At 36.3% G+C, this 25,485-nt stretch overlaps 1 protein-coding gene and 1 pseudogene across 12 annotated transcripts in view; one reads left to right on the forward strand and one right to left on the reverse strand.

Moving 5' to 3' along the window:
• Robo2 (roundabout guidance receptor 2) overlaps positions 1-25,485 on the forward strand; it is a 651,725-nt gene that overhangs the window by 480,833 nt on the left and 145,407 nt on the right. For all 12 annotated transcript variants that reach the window (XM_050148878.1, XM_050148871.1, XM_050148873.1 and 9 more), the window contains exons 3-4: positions 14,183-14,340; positions 15,648-15,768. In XM_050148878.1, coding sequence (XP_050004835.1) covers positions 14,183-14,340; positions 15,648-15,768 — 279 coding nt within the window. The remainder of the gene's footprint in view (positions 1-14,182; positions 14,341-15,647; positions 15,769-25,485) is intronic.
• On the reverse strand, positions 21,138-22,044 carry LOC126505816 (mortality factor 4-like protein 1; annotated as a pseudogene).

Raw genomic sequence — 25,485 nt, forward strand, 5'->3', positions numbered from 1 at the left:
TCAGGAGGTATACCACCATTAGTAGTCCTCACTAATGCACTATCTGATATAGGTGTGTGTATGTGTGTGTGTGTGTGTGTGCGCGCGCTCATGTTTCTGTGTGTGTGTGTGTGTGCATATGTGCATACGTACATAAAGAATGGAAGAAGAATGACTCCTTGAACAATTTTTATATGACGGTACCAGGTACAATCATGAAAGAATAAAGACAAGGACAACTCTGTGACAAAAAGAAGACCTTAATATTGTTCGTATTAAATCCACGCTATTGAAGATATGAAGTAGGAATGTAAATGTAGGGATAAAGTCCCAGGAGAGCTTGGTGCTAAAGCATGACTTTCTCGGGTCACAGCATGAAGGCAGAGCTAGAAGTCATTAAGTGAGAAGAAAATGCATAGCTTGGATATTCATTTTGAGTGAGCTGGCTCTATCTTGAGACTAGAAAGGTTTCAGGTGCTGTATACAGCTAAGTAATGGATAGTGGGAGTAAAATATAGAAAACGTTCTAGAAGACAGAGTAAGGAATGAATAGTGTAAAAAAAGATTTATTTTATCCAATTATTTAACAGTAATGATTTCAGAAAGGATGATTGTGTGGTGGAAAGACAAAATATATGACAGAAAGTTTTGGCATAATAATTCTTTTAGCCAAAGAATTACAATGACTCAAATTTTGTAAGATTCAGGAGGCTATTGGCAAATTAGATAATTTCAATTGCCAACAGCCTCCTGAATCTTACAAAGAATTGTACTTTATAGTAAAGGAGATCTATTGTAATCACTGATGCAACTCTCTTTTACTGTATGGGAATCTAATTCAACTTTAACATTAGTGGTATTGAAAGAGAAACACTCCATAAATGTGTTTTAGTATTTTAGTATTCTGTCAAATGACTTTATACTTCTAATGACTACTGTCTGCTTTGGTTCCTTTCATGGCACACACCTTTAATCCCAGAACTCCAGAGTCAGAGACAGGCAGATCTTTATGAGTTTGAGGCCAGCCTTATCTATAGAATATGTTCTAGGAAAGCCAGGGCTACACAGAGAAATTCTGACACCCCTCCCCAGAAAAAAAGAAGAGGAAAAAATACAAACTCTGCAGCAAAATAAATAACTAAATAAATACATCGTTACAAAATTAAGATTCTGTTACAACTTAAAGTTTCTTAACTTTGAGCACAATGGGAAATAGAAACCTTTTTAGTTTTTTGTTTCAGTTGGAAACAAATTATAATAAGGCACTGTGTATTTCTTACTTAATACTATACTAATAGTGAACCTGTCTCCTTTTTGTATATGTTTTAACAAGCTTTAACAAGATGACTTCATCACGAACCCAAAGATTAGAAGTCAAAATTTAATTTATTGCTAAAGAAATGACTCACCCAATGTTCAGTTTACTGTTTAAGGTGAACTATAGGCATTTTATAGGTCTGACATCAACTATCATCCTATAAAATGATACAAAGATACTCAATAATACCACCAAACTTTATCTGTACACAAACACATAATTTTAGGCCTTTTTAAATCTATGTTTGTTTTTGAGAAATGGTCTCATGTGGACTAGGCTGCCTAGAACTTCCTATATAGGCCAAGAATGGTCTTAAATTCCTGGTCATCCTGCCTCCCGCTCCTGAGTGCTGGGATTGCAGGAAGGTAACATCTTGCTAGTGCTCTACTAATTCATTTATGTAAAAATCAAATGTTTGCTTTATATTTGAAACTATATAAACTATAGGAATATCAAAGGGAATAAAGTAACTTTTACATTATATTTGGCAAAGGTTTTTATACAGCTTCTAAAGAAAACTTCACTAATAAAGTTTTCTGTGGTGTTAATCTTTTATATATTTTAAAGAGAAGTCACTTCAATTTTCATTTGCATATTTTAAGTGCATTCATAGATTCCATATATATATGTTAAATGGGAAATAATAAAATTATTTCTATAGATAAACATTGGTTTTAAAGTATCTGTTGATAGTAACCATATGTGATGTTCTCAAGTCTTTCTTAAGTTTAGCAGAGTCAGCTCTTTCTCTGTGGGTTGTTGACTAAATTCTCCTTTGTGATATTAGGAAACACTTGGTAATCAGGGCCATCCCAGTACCCTGTGTTCTTTTGTCCACCCATGGAGGCCTTTTACTGATGTTAAATGAAAAGAAGTTAACAAGAAATTCTATGAGTTTGCATTCTGTCTTATAATGATCAAATATTTAAAATAAGATGTATCTTGATCAGGTTTATGGGAAGGTCATTCACCATCCTAAATACGTTGTATTGATTTATGTACTGAGGGGACCAACTGTTCTGTAAAATTACATTTTTGTCCTCCCAAGTAACTTCTGTCAGAAGTTGAATTTTCAGACCCTTGTCACAGCTCTACGGCTAAAATCCAGCCGGGGTAAATGGTTTTGAAAACACCCTTAGTCAACAGACATTTTTTCCCTTTAATTGTATTATACAGTAACATATATTTATAATTAATAAATGCACTCACAAGGTTTGCAAGAAAGAAGAAAAGGCGAAGCAGATGTGGGGAAATCTGTTGCTCTCATTCTTTGTTTCCCAAGATTGTGTTTCTCTTGTGGAATGTGTTATTACTGGATTCTTCTGTGTCTTCTCAACGTTTGTGGACATGCAAGCACATTCCAGTATGTTTATTTTCTTTTTGCCCTTTATTAACACAATTCCCCACCACACACTGAGACTCCCTCTTCCTCAGAGTCGTGTCTAGCAGCATTTCCCTTCTTTGTATTTGTTCTCAGATAATTCAAACTTTTTTCTGGTTGTGCTGTCTGAGTTCTTTAAAGAAAATTTTCTAGACATCTTAAACATGGTAAAAAAATATCTTTTTAAAATATTTCATACCCCCAAATATGCTATAAAGTATCAGGATCAATAGAATGTGCAGTCTATAGTTGACGAATAATAAAAGTGAATGAGTAAATAATAAAATATCTCTTTTACTTAATATAAATAACTACAACTAGAACTGTTTGAAAATAATATAATGAATATATAATATATTGGGTATCAATTAACCAAAATTAAATTAAATATTGTACAAAGATCACTTTTTAGAAATTAGCCTGCTTGTAACGTCTTCAGGCAAAGATACACTTTTATTAAAAAGAAATACTGAAATTCTGTTCCTTTAGTACCTTGCAGTGTAAATAATCACTTGAATGTCTTTGGCCTAAATTATGTTTCATATATCAATTCAAGCTCTCATAATAGTGGCTTGTACTAATTATCATCTTCTGTTTGTAATTGCATAGTATTTGGGGAAATTCAACCTGAACCGTATCCACCAATAGATGTAGAGTAACTCTGTGCTTTAGACATGTCTACCACTTCACCTTTGATATCTCTGTCCTAATGTTCAATTGTCAATGACGAAGGACATCCTTCTCACTTCAAAAAATTATCCATTTTCAAGGATAAATGATATTACAGGGCCTAGATCATCACATCTATCCACACCAACATTAGACATGAGGAAAAGGTGATTGAGCCCTACTTAAAACCTCCAGAGAATTCCACATCACAAAGAAGTGGGCTTCACCATGTTTAACATAGGTGAATTTGAAAATATGGTAGCTGAGGAGCAGCACATCCCTGATAGCTGAGGGGCGCAAATAGTTTTCCATTTGTGGTCCCCTGGGCAAAGAGTTGGCCCTGAACTCTTGATGGCTCCCTCTTGCTGTCCTGTATCTCACCAATACATAGCACATCCATTAAAAACAAATGCAGTTTTTTAAATAAAATACACATTTATTTTTTTAAAATAATAGTTTTTGTAAAAGCACATGCCATGCTGATAGGGGCACTCAATATGTATTATGCTTTGAGAAGACTGTTTTTGTGTCTAGTATCAGTTTGTTTTCACAGAATAAAGGTAGAGACTTGCAGGGAGGGTGAGCTTAACATGAATACAGTGAGAAAATGTGCTTTTCATAGGTAAACAAAAGTTGTCAAGTACATTGTGTTTCAGTCACTCTGGCGACGCAAGATCAGTTTTCTCTAGATTTGAAAGCGTGGTCTTCTAGCATTTGCATTCAGAGAAAGTGCTGAGCTGTGCGCATTGCTTCCCCTTTCCTGTTTAGCTGTCAAAACATGGTGTTGCTTGGGGGGATTTACAGTAGACGAGGAGTGAGACCGCTCCATGTTAGCTGTGGCATTCAGAAATCATTTGGTGGTGGAGGGGGGGAGAGAATCTGTAAGTCTTTGGTATAGAGTTGGGCTGTGTAAGAGCTTTTTTTTTTCTCATCAGCCAATTTAAAAATAAACATGGTACATTCTGAGTTAGGAAACACGTCCAGCCCCTTGTCATGTAGTCATCAAATTGTACATTTCCTGAATAATCTCAGATGTCAGGCTGCATCTGCTTCAGCAGCATTCATGAGAGCATAGAGGAATGCTATTTTGCGATGTGGACATATGCAAATCTCAGTATTGGATGGGTCATACTCAAGACTCTGCCGACATGCGGCGCTTGATTCTCGAAGTAATAGAAATTCAAACCTCATCGGATGCAGTTTGGTGTGTTGCCTGGTTTTGTACAACAGACAAAAGTAACCAGTCGACTCCCCAAATTTTCACTTTTAAGTAAAAGGATAATGATGTTCCTTACATGTCTTCTCATTAGCAGACATTGAGACAGTGATTATAAAATGTTAAACTCATGAAAAAATAGATATTATCAATCAATATCAATTCAAACTCCAAGGAGTATTATGCTATATGTCTCTCTCATTCAAAATCTGTTAGTCTCATGTGCAGGTGGGAAGATAAAGCAAGAGTAGTTTAAAGTAACACGGGTTCTTGACAAGGAAGGTTAACCTTGACCTTCTCTTCTCAACCCTCATTTCATCAGCAGGGGTGAGACTACTTTGAGACCCTGCCAATAGGTAATAAATAACACATAAATTCCAGGACACCCTTGCACTGTAGGGTGCCCTAATGTGTAATAAGCCTTAGACTATCGAGTTTATAACTCATGACATCTGGCAGTTACTTGGCATTGTAATCCATGGAGATCATGCACATCAGAATGCACCACGAGAGAGAATATAATAGAACACTAATTCCGTGATGCTGCCGGGATAGTTTATCATGACAGGGAGATACTGTGGAGGCTGTGCACCTCTGTGAACTGAGTAGCGTTGGAATGCTGTAAAAGCTAATGCTTTCAGTTAGGACCAACAAGGTGGGAGGAGAGACATAACATATTGGGATCCTGCATAAAACAGCACATTAATATTGACTTGACCCTGCTCTGCATTCCCTTCATTCAAAGGGACAGATGTGGTGAGGGGAGACAAAAGAATCCTGAACTTTGAATTTAAACATATTATTTTGGTACATAAGCTTAGAGTCATATTTAAATAACTCTAATGAACTAAATTTTATAAACATACATAAATTATAATTGTGTCCCTCATATTTTTTTTAATTTATTTTCTATGGTCAAAGGATAAATGGGGAGTGGTGGAGAAAAACACCTAAGTAGTGGGCATAGAATATAGACTACCAACAGCCTGCAAGCAGCCACTCTGGCACCTGCCCCTTGTCTGCTTTGGCAGGAGACTTGAGACTCATGGAATAGAAACCAGGTTGAAAAACTCATATCACACAGATGGCCACTTGTAATCATTCTGTCAATGTAAATTCTATTTTAAAAAACTAGGTTGTTTACTTCCTCGTTTATTTCTTCCCAAACCCACATTTTATAAAAATAATAGGAACTATGAGAAGCGCCAAAAAAGCTGGACTCTCGAGCTGTTATATCTGATACTCAGTTTGTCTTTGTGACTATAGATTTTCAACTAAAAGTACTCTTATTTTCTAATGTTCAAAGCTATTGGTATTTTCGCTGCCCTCAATCCTCTGTGGAGAAGTGCTCAGACAGTCACTCAGGGAGAACAGATATTTAATGGGATGTAAATTTTGTTCTGAAGTAATGCATCATCCAAACACATTTTGTTTAATACCAATGCTTCTATATGCTGTCTTCCTCTTGACATAATGTATCTAGCATAATTTCTAATGTGTCAAGTTTTTATTTAGAACTTCCTGTGATTCTGCGAACATCCATACCTCATGAACAATTTTGTAGACATGGAATCTTTAATGGAAAAAATAAAAGAAAAACTGATTAAACATTAATTAACATCAAACCACAACTTCCTCATAAGCTCATGGGTAGGGTATGCAGATCCTTGTCAAATATCAGATGCTAGGCTTTTCCAAAAATAGGACTTCCAAGTGTTGAAGTTATGCCAAGGGCTGGCTCCTTCACAGCAAAGCAAAGGAAATGATTGCCAGAGACAGGCCTGGAGTCTGCCGTGGTCAGATGTCACCAGTTTGCAGTGCCGCATGTGATCCAAGAGTTTATGAATGATCTCAACACTTGGTCCCCAAGGAGAACATATGCATTACAGAGGTTACGGGTACAAATTACAGAGCGCGCAATGTTTCCATGCAATTTCTAAGAATCCTTCAGCAAGTTTTAAACATTAATGGAAAACAGTAAGGAAGACTTGGCACTCTTCGCAAGACTTCAAATTATACTGTGGGTGAGGACAGAGCAAGGCTAAAAAAAGGAGCGAAGAATAAAGACTTGGCTAGAAGCTTGGCGCTGGCCATTCCTCCTGTGTGAATTGTGTGTTTGTGTATTTCATTCCCAGTAGAATTCCAGGCTTCACAAAGTGCTATGACTTGAAAATGAGCAAGTCACAGGGCATCCTTGTTTATTCAACATGCTCCAATTCATACTGCTGCTTTATCTGCATCATTTGCTGAGTGAATTTGCTTATACAAGGCGTATTTCTGGAGTGGGGGAGGGCTGGAATTGTCAGCCTGCTGCAGGGCTGCCAGGGTGTCAGTTTGCACAGCAGTAACAGGATGTTTCCCTACTGAGCAATTTCTTTCCCATTGCCCTTCTGTGCCTGAGAAGCCACTTATAATTTGTTCCCCAAATATAAGATTGTGTGCTGTATGTGCTTGGTAGCTGACCTGTCCTTTCTAGCCATGTTAAATGTGACTGTGTTGAATATAATAAAATATTTCTTGGAATGAAAATTCCTTTGAAGGTTTGTTTTTTAGTAAAGTATAAGAAGAATAGGAATCACTGTGCTATATTATAGTGGGAAGCTTTGTGTTGTAAAGAAAAACTGACTTTAATATGAAAGGAAACTTAACCAGGAAGTTCAGGGCCACCAAGCAGCATCATCTTCCTCGCTCCTTCATAAGCTTCATCCCACATGGAGCTTCCTTACCCTCAAAGCATGTCTACCCGCAGTGACCTTGGAGAAACACAAGCTTTCCTCAGAGATGTAAGAAGAACCTAGTGATTCACATGTTGGAAGGTGTTGACTCACCATATGATGGGATATGGTGGTGGTGATTAAGAAAATACTGTGCCTCATTTATGAGTATTTACTAGTGGCCATTCCATATGTTTTCTATACTTGATTGAGATTTATTATTCTGTCTGATAATCTATGTCATCATTGTTGGTACTTGCACAAAATCTAATATCACAAACTGTCTGCATTTTATATTAGACAAAGTGAGGAGTCAAAACAAAGGCACTATCCATTAAATGCAAGCAACTAAAAACTTTTCTTTGCAAAGTCATTTTAAAATTAAAATGAAAACACTGCAATCTACACTAAATGATAGAAAAATTTCAATATACATTTTTGGATTTATGGTTCAATCAACCAGTGAGTGATACATGATTAATTCTTGAGTGGCCCTTCCAAAAGGAACCATTGGAAGAATACCTTCTCCAGTTTGTACTTTTTAAGTATAAAAAGGATTTTCTTGTGAAGGAGTTGGGAACTGACAACCAATGATCTGTTGCATGCAGGAGAAATGAATAAGCAAAAGACAGAGAACGAAGAGGTAGCCAAGAGATACTTCTGACAGGAAGAACTTCATGCTCTAGTGCAAACTGATACTGTTGAATTAGTTGTTCCTCTGTATACCCAGGATAGGAGAGTGATATTTGTTACAAGCCTGGAAATATAATTAGAGACACGGTTCTAAGCAACACCTGAAATTGTCTTAAGGAGACAACTTTAACTTTATGGTAGTATGAATCAGAATCAATCACATAGGTTCATGTATTTGAATGTTGAGTCACCAGGGAGAGGAACAGTTTGAAAGGATTAAGAAGACTGGGATATGTGGCTTTGTTAGAGAAAGTGAGTCACTAGGAGTAAGATTTGAAAATGCTTTCACCACTTGGGGGTCAGAGGCTGGAGGATCTCTGAGTTTAAGCCCAGCATGGTCTAAAGAGAGTGTTCCAGGACATCTAGAGATGCACAGAGGATTCTTGTCTGGAAACACAAAAACAAACAAACAAATATAAAAAATAAATAAACAAAACCAAATAAATGATGTCTGGTGATCATGAAAAGAAAAAAGAAAAAGAAAATGTTTGTATCAGCCTCTCTCTCTCTCTCTCTCTCTCTCTCTCTCTCTCTGCCTGAGATCAAGGTGTAAAGTTCTCAGATATGACTCCTGTACCCTCTGTGTGCTGCCATACTTCCTCCCATGATAGATAAAGTCTTTGAAATTGCAAGCAAGTCCCCAGTTAAATGCTTTGTCTTTTAAGGTTTTCCTTGGTCATGGTATCTCTTCTCATCACTAGAATAGTGATGAAAACAAACTTCTAAAAATGAACAAAAATTGATAAAATCTTTTCATTTCAGGAAAACTATAATAGCTACAATGAGGAGTTTAAAGTCATCAGACACTTTTTTAGTAATTTAAGGAAGATAGAAGCCTTCTGATTTGACCATAATGGAGATACAAGAAATAGAGCAGAAGGTGTGGGATATTAGTTACCTCAATAACTGGCAAGGTTCTAGTGTTAGATACACGGGGTGTGGATCCTGCATGTATTTAGCACAAGTTCAAATTGCCTACAGGAAAACATAATGCCATGGTTGGCATGCAAAATGTCTTCAACAAATTGTTACTATTACTGTTGGTGAATTATCTTTAAAGTAGAGATTAAAAAATTATCTTCGTGTGTTCCTTTTCCTTAATCAATGAAAAATGGTAGCAATATAAAACAATTCTGAGCAAATCACAACTGTTGAACACTTATCCACTTGTGATTGCTTGCAAAAAAATCTTCACAAGATTGGTTCCACCAGCATCCGGTTATAGAAGACTTGGATCACAGGAGCCACACAATTCCCTGAAGATTTAAATATTGTCGGTGGGTGAAGGGAGGGAGAGAGGTGTTCTGTAATGATATAGCTATGAGTGTGGTAAAAAAAAAAATCCTTCTGTGGACAAACCATTGTTTTCCTGTAAATAACAATAATGAAAGTCATGCTGGCATATACATGTGCACATATGAGTGCACACTGATACCCCCCTCACACACACAGTACACTCCCAATCAAACAAACACCCAAAGACTTGAAGATAAAAGAGGAGTTAGTTGAGAATGGAAGGGGATTAGCAGGGGAGGGAAATGAAAGAAACAGGGTAATGGACAAAGTGAATACATTAAGTACAGGCATGGAGATATCAAAATGAAATCCATTATTATATATAATGAACATACGCTAATAAAATATGATGTTTCTACAGTAAAGGATAGCCTGGAAGCTGGAGTTGTAGCTGAGTGATTGTTAGCATGTGTGAGGTCTTGAGTTCCATTCTCTGCGTTAAAAATGGCAAAACAGCCCATAATTTCCTGGTCTGATTCTATGCAAGGCAGAAAGTACTCTCTTTCTAAGTGTTGTGGTTCACTGAGATTTCATATTGGGAAGTTAAACTGTGTGCTTGAAACTTGAATCCAGGTTTCTGTAGAGAAATTAATGGTGGCTGTGGTGCAACTTTCACGGCCCTTGTACAATGCTCACACTGGGTGATGTTCTGCATTCAGCAAGCACAGGTTCAGTGTTCTTTTCTTACCTTTGGCTTGGGACCGCTGTTATTCAAGCTTATCGTTATAATTCCTTTTTAGATTACTGTTCTCATGAGCAATTTAGTTTGTTTAGGATGGCTTTCTCTATTCACTGGTCTGCATGACTACTTCTATCAATAACATTTTCAGACTTTACATTGCAAATGCCCTCACTGGAGATCCTGGGTGTACTGTTTCAGAAATGTAATCTTTCAAAAGTCCATTTCTTATTCAGGCTCACCTTATTTTTATTGCTAATTTATTTTAATGACCTAAGACTGAACTATCTGGATGATGATTCTAAACTAGGTTATAAAATAAAAACCACAGAAGTGATTAGCTAAGACAAAAGAGATAAGAGGTGGTTAGTAAAAAAAAAAAAAAAGAGAGGTGAGTCAGAGGAGACAAATATGCAAGCTATAAAATAATAAACTGACATGGAGTATTTATAGGATATTATAAAAGTATCTTGCTGCTGTTTACACACTAGGACAGACTTTAATAGCAATTTGAGTCTTCAAATGTTGTGAGGCTGAGACCCTCTTCTGTCGCTGATGACTGGGCAGAAGCTGCTGTCTTTCTGCTTCAAACAGCTCTGACCACCAGTTAATGTGGGATGGACAAAAAGAGGACAACAGAGGTACACGGACTCTTGAGAGACTTGTACTCGAGAACCGTGAATTAACTTCTGTTCACCCCAAGAGCACACTGATAACAGTCCAGAGCCAAGGTTCTGCCCAAGTCTAGGTTCATGGACCAGTGAGATTATGGGGTTTCTTGAGGAGTGTGGGGACACAAAAAGAAAAAGAAAGCTAAGACACACACACACACACACACACACACACACACACACAAACCTTATTTCAGCAGGAGTCACCACTCCAGCAAGCTAAATTTCCAGAGCTCCTTATATGAGGTAGATCAGCATGCTGGAGCATCTTCCCTCCCCAGCTTTTATAAAATCATGGGGAGCCTTGTGATTCTTACAATTTTCAAGCATTTCTTAAAAATTTCTGAGTTAGAGTATTTTTCTCTTTTTCCTGCTTTCTTCATTCCTTAGTTACCTTACTTCTTCATGTAGGATTGAAGCCCCCTATTTTCCTACATCCAAATGTTTTATAACACCAAATGGTCAGCCCTGAAAAAAAAACAAATATAAGAAAAATATAATACCGACTGAGCAGGTTGTACTTGTGTGTGTGTGTGTATCCGTGTGTGTGTGTGTAACAACACTTAGCTAAAAAGAGGTGATTCATTTGAAAAAGATGAAAGAGGGGCATATGAGAGAGTTTGGAAGATGAAAAAGGTAGTGGGAAATGATGTAATTATAGTCTCAAAATAACAAAATTATTTGTTTTTAAAAATGTAGTTACTTTATTTCATTTACCTTGGGAATTTTATTTTTTTTCCCGAAAACTAAGGAAACTTCTTCCACTATAGAATGCTTCATTTTGATGGCATAGGCTCTACAACACACACCTACATAGGCAGCAAAAGAGGGGGAAAAAATGAAGATTTCAGTTTGTTAAACTGTCCTGTCAGAAGTAATGTGCAGTTGCTTTAAGTTTAGCTTGAGTGAGACAAGTTTTACCCCACAACTCGGAGCAAATGAACTGGTGTGACTGGGAACATGCGAGTTAGCTGCATTACATGCAAACCCCAAAGAGCATATTACAAGTTGAAGAGGGTACAGTACCAATTATACCATTATCTCACCCTACTCTCTGAGCGAACAGTCTGAAAGCCTAAAATTACAGATGATGTTAGATTTCTTGGCTTCATGTGCAAATTGGAGTCATTTTCCTTTTTTTTTTTTGAATGCATAAACACATGTTATATTGTTTCAGAGAAGCAGTCCTTATACTTCGTTATGATATTTTTCCTCATTTTATTCACCAGGTCGAAGAGCTCTTTTACAAAATTTAAATTGTTACAAACTCATGTAAGACTGGTTCTGTGATTGCTTTGCAGTGATCTTTAGTACCATTTGAGCTACGACTCTTTGCCATGTCGTTAGGAGGCAAGATCTGGTGAAGGGCCTTCAAATGGCCAGATGTGCCATTTTGGAACAGATTGAGGGTCTGCCAAAACACCATTTGTTGCCAGGACCGGATATCATAGGGGCTTCATCACCCTGTTACCATATTTTTGCACTTCTTAGCATTGCATAAATAGGCAGCTGTTCTCTGTTTGGAATATAAATGAGTCACCAGCTTGCTCTCCCTGAAGCATATACCTACAAGAGGGAACCCCAGCATTAACCCTCTCATCCCCTGTATGAATGTCAAAATGTACACCTCCCTCTCTTCATTCAGAGGCCAGTCCTTATGCATAAATGTCACATGACCTTTGCCTGTTAGACAAGAGGGGGAAAAAGAAGAAAACCTGTACACTTCTTAGTGCTAATGTGTAACACCTGTCCTTAGGAGAAAAGTATTAAATGAATCTGCTTCTAAGCTGATAGTGAACAATTTGGAACCTTTTCTTCTCTTCCTGCAATGAAAGCAAACTTTTCTCTTACAGGGCAATGATTTCATTAAGATGAAAAACTGCGTTAAAAGATGTGTTATGAGAAGAGAGAAAAAAAAAATAAAACCTGAAAAGTTATTCACTCGTCTCTCTGGGGCTATTTTCAGAAGAGATTTTTTTTCTTTTAATTTAGAGAATAAAAACTAACCTAGAGACTTCAAACAACAAAGAAAAGGCTAGATGGATCTCATAATAATAGGATAGGGAGGGCAGCTGGCTTAATATAATCCTTGATGCCAATAGATGTTCTCTCTTACAGACTATATGAGGTTATCTAGTGACTNTATACACATAGAAGATATAAATGTTATACACACATTTATTCATCTATATGAACATGCATCATCATCATCATATACATATAGAAACAGACATACCTCATGTGTGTACATGTACTATAGATAATGGAGGAGTAGAGATAGGTAAATAGATATATAGACATATAGAAAGATGAGAAAGAAAGAAAGAAAGAAAGAAAGAAAGAAAGAAGAAAGAAAAAAGAAAGAAAGGTGATAGATATAAATTTTAGCTTTACATACTTTAAAATAAACTTTGTTTGCTAGATTGTACTATGTGCCTGAAATCGCAATACTTGACATATAGGAGAATCATAGAATCATTGATTTGAGGCCAACCTGGGCTACATAGTGAGGCCGCCTCAAAGAACACAAAACTAAACAAAACTAATTGAGTAAAAGAAAACAAAACTTGTGAGTGTTGGAATGGCAAAGAAAAGGAAAATGAATGTGATTGGGAAACACAAACAGTGAAGATAAACATCATGTTAGCTAATCTCAACTCCTATTTTGAATGTTTTTACTAAAATACTTAGGGCCACTGTTTGCCAAACACACTCCATTCTTCTCCATCTGATTGGGCATGCAGACTTCCCATCTTTCCATCAGAAGAACGGATCACACTAATAGATGTGTGACATTTGGACATCTGACGCATGCCAGATTTTTGAAGGTTGTATCAGAGGTCCAACCTGCTGTTCTCCTTACTAATAAAAAGAGGGATGATTCAGGCTGCAACAGTGCCATAACGGGTATCTATGTTATGCATGTCATGCTTCCCAGATGTCACTTGGCAGGTGGAGATGCAGAGGGTTTTGAAACAAAACCCTTGTACGTGGGTGCTAGGGCGTTGCAAAAGTCAACAATGAGTTTGCTTAGTGAAGTGTGGAAAGCCGTGAGCCCACATTCATGTCACAAGCAAGAGAGCTTCTCAAAGTCCTCACTCCTCTCTCAACGTAGACCCAAGTGTACACAGGATCATAAGTGACCTGTGTATAGCTTGCTTCAGGGTTCAATTTATCTTAGACATTTATTGTGATGCACTCATGAACACATACCCATATATGCTTTTCTTAATGGAAAGTAGATCTACATTATGTGAAGTGTTTCATACCTTGCATGGTTATTACAGCTCAGAGTTATATCATAAATATCTTATTTCATTGATATTTGATATATTATTTTTAAAACTGGATTTTAGAAACAATGTATGTGAATGCCTCCCCCCAGTAGCTCTTCCCCCATCAGTGAGTACTTAGGTTGGATTTGACATATTTTTCTAGTAGATATGGCTATGTGCACTAGAAATATCCAGCATTTATCATGTGGCTAAAACTTAAAGTTAATGTTGGCAAGATAAAATGGAATAGTATCATTAAGAATATTTTTACCTGTTTTAATTTTTCTTCAGTATTGCGAGATGACTTCCGGCAAAACCCCACAGATGTAGTAGTGGCAGCTGGAGAGCCTGCAATCTTGGAGTGCCAGCCCCCACGAGGACACCCAGAACCTACCATCTACTGGAAGAAAGATAAAGTCCGAATTGATGACAAGGAAGAGAGGATAAGTGTGAGTCCATTTACAAGAAAGTCTAGAGACATTGAGTTTCACATTGGAATGAACTCTGTTAACATATTAATACCAAAATTGGATTTAAATGCTAATTTTCCACATACCACATATTAAATTTTGGATGGGACTCGGTGAGACAATCATAAATGTCTACATTATACTAATAATTGTACCAATTTGAATATGTAATTGTGATTTTGTAGTGTAATATTAATATCTTCACTCTCTAGAGGTTTCTAGCAGTCATTTATGCTTCATACATTGATATTAAAATATAAATGTAGCCATTAAGCTTAAAGGCTACCTCTCGTTTTATATTAGATTCAGTATTATAAAAGGAAATGAGGACTTCACTGAAATAAAATTTACATTAGATAATATTTAGTAGTTCATCATTTAGATAAAATACAGTGACTGAGAATTAATGTATTTTATTAAAAAATAAATGTTTCATTTGACTAGACATATGTTATTTTGTTGTTAAATTCTCTTTTGGGACCTCCAACTCAAAATAATGATACACAGACATCTTATTAATTATGAAAAGTTGGCCTTTAGCTTAGGCTTGTCCCCAGCTAGCCGTTATAACTTAAATTAACATGCTTCTATAATCTGTTTTCTGCCATATGGCCTTTTTACCTCTCTGTCATTCTGTAGGGTCAACTTGGTCCACATCTTCCTGGCATTGAATTGCACCTAGATTTGGCTCCTCTTCCTCTCTCTCTCCCAGGAATTCCTGCCTATCCTCTCCTTCCTAGCCACTGGCCATTCAGCTCTTTATTAAGCCAATCAGAAGGTGCCTTGCCAAAGACACATCCTCACGGTGCAAAAAAAATAAAAATAAAATAGTAATAATAATAATAATATGCTACAACATTATTTTTAAAAAGTCATGTGTTACCTGGAATATTTAAATATATATTTTACAATATGAATTTATGCCATGTATACATTGAGATGGCACCATTATAGAAAATCTAAATACTAGATAGATATTGCAATATATATTCAAATGTTTCTGCTTTTGCTGTTATTATGAAGCGTTACCACTTCAATGAGAATTCGGTCTTTATGGTTCTGTGTTGAGTACGTGCTTTTGAAAAGAGACTCGTTGGCTTTTGCTACGTATCAAACCATCTCTAAATGCAATGGTTTATTCAAGTCATTTTACTTATAATCAGAATTCTATAAAAAATAAAAATTATTTTTCAGCAACAAGTTTGGCAGACCTTAAAAAAAACTCAAAATTATTAACTAGAGCCTCTTTCTTTGCTCTTTCTTTTCCATTTGTTTATTTTATCTAGATCCGAGGTGGAAAACTGATGATCTCAAATACCAGGAAAAGTGATGCAGGAATGTATACCTGTGTGGGCACCAATATGGTGGGAGAAAGAGACAGCGACCCTGCAGAGCTGACTGTCTTCGGTAAAACTCTTCTAATTTATGTATTAGTTCCTTTTCTTGTTTCTGTGACCAAATACTTGAAAGGAAGCCACTGACTAAAGGAGCATCTGGGGGCACAGTGGCAGAGAAGTCCTTGGTGCAGCTGGAGGCTTATTTTGCATATACAGTAGGGAAGTGAGCGGACACGAACACTGCTGCTAGGTTAATGTTTTCCCATGAACACAGCCCTATACTGTGCATATTTAGGGGAGCTCTTTCTATCTCAGTTAACCTAGTCTAGAAGCTCCCTCATGAACGAGCTCAAAATTGGTCTCGTCACTAATTCCACATCCTGTCAGACTGGCAATATTAGTACTCACAAATTATAAATATCTGCAGTTTCATTAGCACTAAAGTTTAGGATGTATATGAACAACGACTCATTAATTGGAGTAATCAATAGTGATTAGAATTGGGATTTTGAGGTGTTTTATGATGAAAACTTTAATGTCAAATTTAGAAAGAAATGTCACATTATCTTTTAAAAAGAAACGTCAGCTTGACTACTTTATTCATGTATTTAAGATTATTTAAATATCTGTTTTTCAAAATGTTAAAAACCACACTGTTTCTCAGAAAATTAATGTTTCTCACTCATTCTGTTTTAATATATTTATTAGGTATTAGATGCATACATATACACATACATATATGTATATAATACGCAGACACATATCTGCTTGTATGTGTATTCAAATACATATTAATATTTTTTACTCATCCTGATAGCAAATAGCCTAAAAGTTAAGAGAATATGTAAGTTTTTAAATTATACCTCCTCTAGCTCGATGTGTGTTATGGCAAGGTCTCTACTTAGGGTCATTGTTCTAGAACTTGCCCGAGCCCAGTGTTGAAGTCTGGCATAAGTATCTAGTGGAGTGTCTTCTTGAGTGTAGCTTCAGAGGCACTATCCAGTCATATGATCGGGAGCGTTGCTATGGAAACAGATCCAGTGATGCCTCTCTGGTTGTTCTCTTTGAATGAAAGATCCAGGTCTTTTCAAACATCTGCATGCTGAATAATCTCTGATAATACTCACCGTGGATACTCCCCCACTTCTAGTCCCAAATGAGAAAGGCAGGAAATATCCCATAATTTATTAAAGAAGCAAATATATATAATTCTATATTTCTGTACAATGTAGGCCTGTAGACTACTTCTGTCCACCTAGTCCAGAAAACTCTAAGTTTTCCTCTAAATCTTATGCAGTCAGCTTTAAGAGTCTCAAACTCCCTCTACATAGTAATAAATACAATTGGGTCTGGTAAGATGTGAAATTAGTAGTCTCTGAATATCAGCATGAAAGCCCACAAGAATAGCTCTTTTATTTAAAGAAACACTCATTGCTATTTCTTTTTGTAGCTACCACAAGCTCTTGAGTAGAAAAACATTGCATTATGACCGTATAGACTATCTTCAAAGGGAAATTGAAAGGGTTCAATGTCATTACCAGAGCAATTAGATCTACCAGTAATGTGTCTTTATTTGAAATATTTACCCTACTTTTCCTAAAGACTTTATGGGAACTGCAAGAGACCTGTAAGTCTGTCAAAATTTGTGGTACAAATTATAAATTATTTTAAAAATAGCTATCAACCCAAGAGATTAAATTTATCCAGAAGCAGTACCTGTGGAAGAATTGATTTAAGGAGCTGAGAAACAGTTATCTGATAGTGTGAACTGACCTGAGGAGTTTCTTATACAATAAGTTGAGGGAAAGTTGAAATTCCATTTTATATGTAACAAAACAATGCCCCAAATCAAGAAAAAGGAAAAGAGAGAGGCAGAGACCAGACAGACAGAGAGAGAAAGAATGAAACTGTCCCGGGATGGAGGGGGAAGATCTGGAAGAAGCTGGCAAAGAAGAAATGATAGGATATGAGAGATGAGATATATATGCATGTATGATATATGTATATATATACATAATTTTTAAACATTTATGGGAAGAAAGGAAAGATAGAATAGGGAAGTGATAGTCTGATCAAAGCTGTGATTTCTGTGTGAGAGTTTTGCTGATCAATGACTCCTAATTTTAGAGAATTAAGGTCAACAGGGGGACCCCCCTCATTTATTACAATTGAATCCCTTACCTTGAAAACATTAAAAAACAAACTGCCTTTTAGTTCAGCACTACTAAATATTAGAATTTTGGAATTATGTTTGTAAACCTGGTTTACATTTCTCAGTCCACCTGCTCAGTTTTATCTTCAAGTAGCTGCAAATTTACCTTAGGGTCTTTGACTACAATGGTCTCTGGCAATGAAATGCCAGCTTTACTCAAGAGGTTCTACAGGAAAAGTAATTGGTGATGTTTGCTCTTCAAGAAATATCCTTAACTAATAAAGTCCAAGGTGAGCAAAGAAAAAATAAAGGTTCTTACCTTATCCAGTAGTTATCTACATTACTGAAAAAAAGTATCTGTTTTTTCAGTTGTTTTATTCTTCAACAACTGAACTTGATCTAGGAAATGTAGTTTGCGAATTCCATTTTCCTGTGACACTTTCCACTAAGGTGTGAGCACAGTAAACTGATTCTAAGTACCAGATGGGTGATCTGTTCTATTTGTTTCTCAGCAATCATGTTCTGTATCTGAGATAACCTCCTCCTCAAGTGTGCATTATCAAGTCAGAGTGTGCCCATTATCAAATCTAAAAATCAGAATGTAGTATTCTAGTCTGAAATGACTCTGTCATCTGTAACAAACTCTAGACATCTCATAAAGAACATCACTACTTCCCACTCTAGATAATTAATGTATATGTTAAGCTTTAAAGAGCCTAAACATGCTCAGAGAAACTAGGATTGAAGCATGCAATCTATAAGCCGAAAATTGTTTATTAAAAAAAGCTAAAAATAAAGCATATGTTTTCTAAATGATTTTTAAGTGTGTCCAAACAATACACAAAATCAGTTTTGTACTCTGCAATTTCAATACATATCATAGCTGTTAAATACCAAAATACTGAAATATTTAGCTTAACAGCTTCTTTAAGAATCCTTCACATGTGCATGGATGTACACAAATACATGTATGCACACACACATATACACGTGCACACATACATATACACAGAGGTACATTATTTCTTTGTTGATTACTTTTGAAAGTTTATTTTGTTCTCCCCTCCCCTTTTGGGTATTCATTTTAATATTTTAAACATGTTTTTCTAGTATATATTTTAGATATTCACTAGGACACCACTCTATATTCTATTTAAAAAATAAGAAATTAGAGTCTGTCCTGGAACTAGCTCTTGTAGACCAGACTGAGCTTGAACTTTTATCTATCTCTCTTTAGTATACTCTTTTTAGAATCATTTGTGCTATTGATATTGAAATTTGCATGGCTAGAGAGATGTCTCAGTGAACAAGAATTATTCATACAAACATATGAATCTGATTTCAAATCCCCAAAATGCATGTAAAACAGGCATAGTAGATCACATCTCCAATCTCTGTACAGCAAGATGGAAAGCAGAGAGAGACACTGAAGCACCCAGGCCAGCTAGCCTGATGTATCTTTTCTCAAACAAAATGGGTTATGAGAACCGGCACTCAAAGTTTCCTCAGAATTCCATGTATGTCTCATGGGTAGTCTGGTGCCCACAAATATAAGCATGTACATGCACATACTTAAACACTTGTTTACACATGGGCAAATAAAATGTTTTGTGTTATATTTAACCATGTAAACATTATGACCAATGAACTAAATGTTATGATATTGTGATTCATTTTCTGTTTTAAAACAATGTTTGTTTCAAACTGGTAAAGCTTACATTCTAATTTTCATAACTCAACAGTATGTGCTCCCCTATTATAGCTGTCCTGGAGATCCCAAACTCTGTGCACTCAAGTCTACTATAGAATTTCCAACCCTGATAATTCTCCTCCCTTGCTTTGATGTTAGATTCGGTATGCCTAATGCCGAATATCCTGTATGTGTTTCTTTACGTCCTGATTATGCACGTATTTATCCACTGCTTTCTGCTTGCCTGGAGCTCAGAGCACACCCCAAATTCATATTCCTTTACTCTATGTGAAATCTAAGTTACAAAATCATAGTGTCAAAATTCTTTAATTTTCTGTTACCATTGAAAGGGCCTCTCCAAAGTTATTTTGCCCCCTTGCATTCCTCTAGAGAAGTCTACTGACTGTTGGCATACCTTTGCATATAGTTGGGTCTTTTGATTTACTTTTTTCCCTCCAAAACTCTTAGTAGTGTGTCCTTATCTCATTTCTCACTCTTCTGACACATTGCAATTATATGCCTTGATTGGTCACTCATCCACAACCTTGTTTATTTATATGCTAGTCAAAAAAAAAAATCAAACCAGAAATCTGTCAACCAAAACAACTCTATTCATTTTATTGGACTGTTTGGCTCCCTTAAATCATGTATTTTTTTTTTTTGAAATTTAAAGGAAAGAAGTAGTTGAAGATCTGAAAATTTTTTAATAAAATTGTAGCTACAGATACATTGCAGCTATCATGTTAAAACATGCATTAGACACACATACAAAACTCATGAAACAAGCCACAATTTTTTAACAATTAAGCAAAGATAAAATGCCTAAGAAACAATATCGATGACTTACAAATGATGGGCTTTTTAAGCACCATTACAAAAAAAATAAAGCACAGATGGATGGGTGTTCAATTATATACAATGAACCTTTAAAGTGCGAGTGTCAAAGGAACAGAACCACTAGCATTCAAAAGCAGCTTTGTCAACTAGACAATAAAACACTCTACAGCATGTCCCTCTGCTGCCCATTGCTGAATACACTGGTAGAAACTTTGAAATGAAAAAGAAAGAAAAAAGGAACAGTGACTCCTTTTATTTTCTTTGTTTAATGTTGGAGGAGGCTGCTTGTTGGGTCCTGGCTGCTCATCAGCTCAGCACCAAAATAATCACACAGAAACTATATTATTTAAATTACTGCTTGGAGCATCAGCTCTAGCTTTTTATTTGGTAACACTTATATCTTAATTTAAACAAGTTCTAGTAATTTGTATATTGCCATGTGGCTGTGGCTTACCGCGTAAAGTTCTGGCGTCTCTGTTCAGCAGGGCTACATGGCTTCTCTCTGCCTCTGCCTCCTTTCTCTCAGCATTCAGTTTAGTTTTTCCTGCCTACCTAAGTTCTGCCTTGCTGTTCCTTTATTTATCAATGGCAATCACAACATACAGAGGGAAATCCCACGTCAGTTTAAAATCAAACAGAAAACAACTATCAATTCTGTTACTCACTAATGGGTCTTCAAAGTTCATCATTTGTATAAGAGAAGGACTATGAACCAAACGGTTTGCAGAGATCCAAGCACAAGTGAGAGAGAGAATGCCCCTCACACAGCTTTTCGATGGCAATCACTGGCACTGAACAAAGCTGCAGAGTTCTTCACCAGGTATTGGAGGAAATCATGTAGATAGCTCAGTAATAAAGCAAGGCTATTCTCATTGCTCCAATTCGCACAAATAATCTCAGTAAGTGTGGTGCTCCATACATCTGGAACATGGGTGCATCAGGAAGATCTTCAAGAACTTCAACAAACTGTGGTCTCTCAAATTCATAAAGCAGCTGAGTGTCCAGTGTTACACTGAAGTACTCCTTTGCCTTGCTACAACCTCATTGATCCCATATTCTTTATCTGTATTTCCTCGGGATTTCTTGTAATTTGCATAATCCTCCAAAATTGAATCCACATTCTTCTTGGCAGGAATATAACAAAGCTGTTTTGTGTGATGATCAAGTCCCACTCATCAACAAGTCATGGTTTCAGCTCTTAAGGAATCTTTAATTTCAACTCTGTTCATAAATGTTTCTTCATTTTCAATGGTAGGATCTTCCTGAGCTCTTTTCTTCCTAGGAGGCTGAGGTGTCTCACTGGTACTGCTACCATCTCCATTTCCAGGTGCTTTCTGTTTGTTCTTCTTTGTTTTCACTTCAACATTTTTCTGATGCAGACAAGATGTCTTCTTTCCTAGTGCAGCAATCTTCATATTATTCCTGATTGGCCTTTTGAAGGCTCTCGCTGTGTTCTGCAAGCTCGTGCCCATGTATTTGAGTGTTCTGCTTTCTGGAATCCATTCATGCCAATTATTATTCCAACCACTGTAATGGATAAAGTGTTTCACTTGTTTGTCCTTTATGACAACCTTTACATACTTTGCTTCATAGAGAAGAGGCCCATGAAAGCACAGCACTCACTCGCCCTCCTGGAATTTGGGCTTCCAGTCCTGCTTAGGCATCATTTTTAAGTGATTGCTGCCTCCTTCTTCTCCCACCAACCTGACTTTGTGAAACATGTATTTAATGAATTGCATGTTATACTTCTGGATCTTTCCTTTTCTGCTCATCCTGTTGATAGTAGTCTGTGTTTTCTTCATGTGTTTCTTTATGACACAGAGTTTGCTTTTTCTCTTTTGAGACATGGTCTTGCTCTATGGCTCAAGCTGTCTTCAGATTCACAATCCCCCCATTCCTGCCTTCTGATTTGGGAATGGCAGGCAGGTACCACTATGCCGGCTTTATGTTCCTCAATTCTAATAACACTGAATTATAAATGTTTCTTTGTGGTATTAATTTACCTCTCCTTATTCATAATTGCTTTCCACAGACTTGCTCTTTTGTCCATTGCTCTGATTTTATGGAGAAGGCTTTTATCAAATAGAATATCATGTATTGACATCCATCCATATTTCGTGTCCATCCATTAAAAGTATATCATAAACTTTCTCTCCTCATGATTTTCAGTTAGTGTTTGACTATGAGCAACTAGCCTCTTCATGAAGGATGAGGACTGAGACATGGGCTTGTGATGTGCTTTTTAAGACACTAGTTGAGAAAATTGGCTCATATGTTGAAAGGAGCTAAAATACACATAAAGTTAAAAATATTGCTATCTCAAAAACCGTAAGAAATATCATTGTTTTGGGGCTGGTGGGATGGCTCCAGGCTTAAGAGTACTGATTGCTCTTCTAGAGAACCGGGGTTTGATTTCCAGTACCCATATGTCAGTTTACAACTATCTGTAACTCCAGTCTCAGGGGATCTGACAGCCTCCCCTGGCCTCCACAGGCATCAGGTACCCATGGTACACAGACACCCATGCAGGCAAAACACTTATGCTTATAAAGATAAAAACATAAAAATATAAAAAGAAATACCTATCCATGCGGCAGATTTCAGGTAAGAATTCAAATGATATGTTGAATAAATCATCCTGATTAGTAGAAACAATGCAGTACTTTCTTGTGAATATTTCTCAAGTACCTACTATATTTTAAAATCTATTTTAATGCTTCAGCAAGTGATGAAATTTGTTCACAGGCGCATATTCTGTAATCATACTTTATAGTCTATTATCAAGAATAACATTAAATATTGTTTTTAAAACTTGATGAGAGAAGAATTTTTTTCCTCCAAATTATATCTATGTTGGTCTTTACTTCCAAGAATAAAATTATTGTCAAAACTAAATTAATTCAGTCAGAATTTATGTGACTGCATACAGGTTGCCAGACCATTATCACCAAGGTTTGTGGAAGGTCACAGTAATAGCATTCAATGGTTATCAAGCTTCCGTCCCTTTAGACATACACTGTAAAGTCAAAGGAGACCTGTGAAGCTAACCATCTGATGATTTCCTTACTTTATAGGCACTGCACCAAGGCAGTTTCTGCTAGGGCAGATCAAGGCAAGGCAAGGTTTACAAGCAGTAGTTAGCTCTAATGTTCTTTTATTACACAGTTTCTTCTTATAGGACTTAAACAACCCCACCTATGCAATTATAGCCACAGTACTGCTTTTACAATCTCAAGGGAATTTTACCTTAAAATTGCTAAGGTCATCCAGGAAATAGCTGCCATGTCACAGTCCTTGGCAATTACAGTTACAGCCACTCTCAAAGACGACATACTGTTGAAATAGAGACTGTTTTAACTGTGTACTTAATTTCTTCTCTGTAGCATAAAAACAAGAAAAAATATTCAAACACCTATTGAACTCGTGGTATAGTGTAAAGTTGAATATTTCTCTCCCTGACTAATGTTGACTTGACTGTAGTAAGACCAGACATTAGATTTGATTATAGCTGCATGTAAAGTTGGGTTTTCTACCATACTGATTTGTAACTAGCTTGACAGGGCTATTTGAGAGCTGTAGTCTATAGAATCACACACTGGCAAACAACAGTTATCTCCAGAGAGATTAACCTTGCAAGAAAGTTATGCAGGTGATTTAAATCCAGTTAATCTCATGGAAAAAAAAAGTTAATTGCTTTGACAAAGAAGTTTCCTCTGATCAAGGCATAGTTATATAATTAGGGATCGGCTGACTTGGGGGACTGGAATCTAATTGATAAGCCGTCCACAGATGGCCCTAGAGGTTTGTGCCTCTGCCTTTTCAATAAGTGGTCAGACATAAGGGGATACCATGGGAAAAAAATCAGTAGCCTCATTTCGACGTGTCTTAAAATTAAGTTGGCTTGTTCAGTGGATCAAGATTTCCACACTTGTTTATTTCAATTGTCCAGAGCTTCCTGGGTATAATCTCTGTGGACATTAGTGGATATTGGATGTGATTTTTGTCTCTCAGTAGATTCTCTAGATTGTTCTATTATCAACTTACTCTCACTCCCCTGACTTTCCTTTTTATTTTTTTCTATGATTTTAGTACAAAAAGAGAAACCTTAGACACTTATATTTAGCTTTGTAGTTTGTATCTAAAGGGGGGTTACTTTGATAACAGTAGCAAAAACCAATGTAAAACATCTGAAATACATTTTCCATTTTAAATACAATTTGTTAGTTTTTAATATTCATGTTTCTGTTTTATGAATTTCCAGAAAATAAAATACAATTAATAGAAGAAAAAAAGGATTTCTTCCCCCAAATATTTTGAATATATACCATGTTAATGAAGCCTGCAGTTTTTATTCATTCTTTCCATAGACAATTATTTGTATCACAAATCAGAAAGAGGGTATTAAAAATTAATATATTACAATGAGAATAATGAATAATACAGATTAGAAATGTGTATTTGAATATTGCTATGCAACTTCTCAGAGTAATACCTTCTAAATTCTTAAACAAAGTACAATATGGCAATAAGTTGTTAAATTATATCATAGGAAGGAAGGCAAACTGAGATACTGAAATGAAAACCTATCTCTCTATGCCATAGATACAAGTAACTTTCATTTCCATTATTCTTGAACTCCATTTCTTTTCCTGTCAAAAGAATTGTATTGTGAATGAAATGAAATCGAGTTTATGCCCTGGCAGTGTGAAAGCACACATGGACATCCTGTATATGGCAGTTCTATTGAATTTATCCATGTTGGGTTTCATAGTCTAAGTTGATGAGGACAACTGACCAGAACTATTTCTCAAGAGGGCACCCGATCTCATTACAGATGGTTGTGAGCCACCATGTATTATCTTTGGAAGAGCAGGCAGTGCTCTTAACTGCTGAACCATCTCAGTGTCCAATATCAGACTTTTAATATTTGTATACCGTTATGCCCAGATCCACAAAGTCCCCCAGAAACCAAAAAGACCGAGTCCCATATGTAAATGCAAAGAACCTTTATTTTATACAAATTTGCAAACTCAGTCTCTCGGTGTATCCAACATATTGTAACAATCAGAGAGCTTAGTTAGAGTTGGGTTTTTATAGCAGCAAAAGTG

This window comes from Alexandromys fortis, unplaced genomic scaffold (assembly GCF_014885135.2).
Source record: "Alexandromys fortis isolate MF-2015 unplaced genomic scaffold, M_Fortis_MF-2015_v1.1 scaffold_4, whole genome shotgun sequence".
Classification (NCBI taxonomy): domain Eukaryota; kingdom Metazoa; phylum Chordata; class Mammalia; order Rodentia; family Cricetidae; genus Alexandromys; species Alexandromys fortis.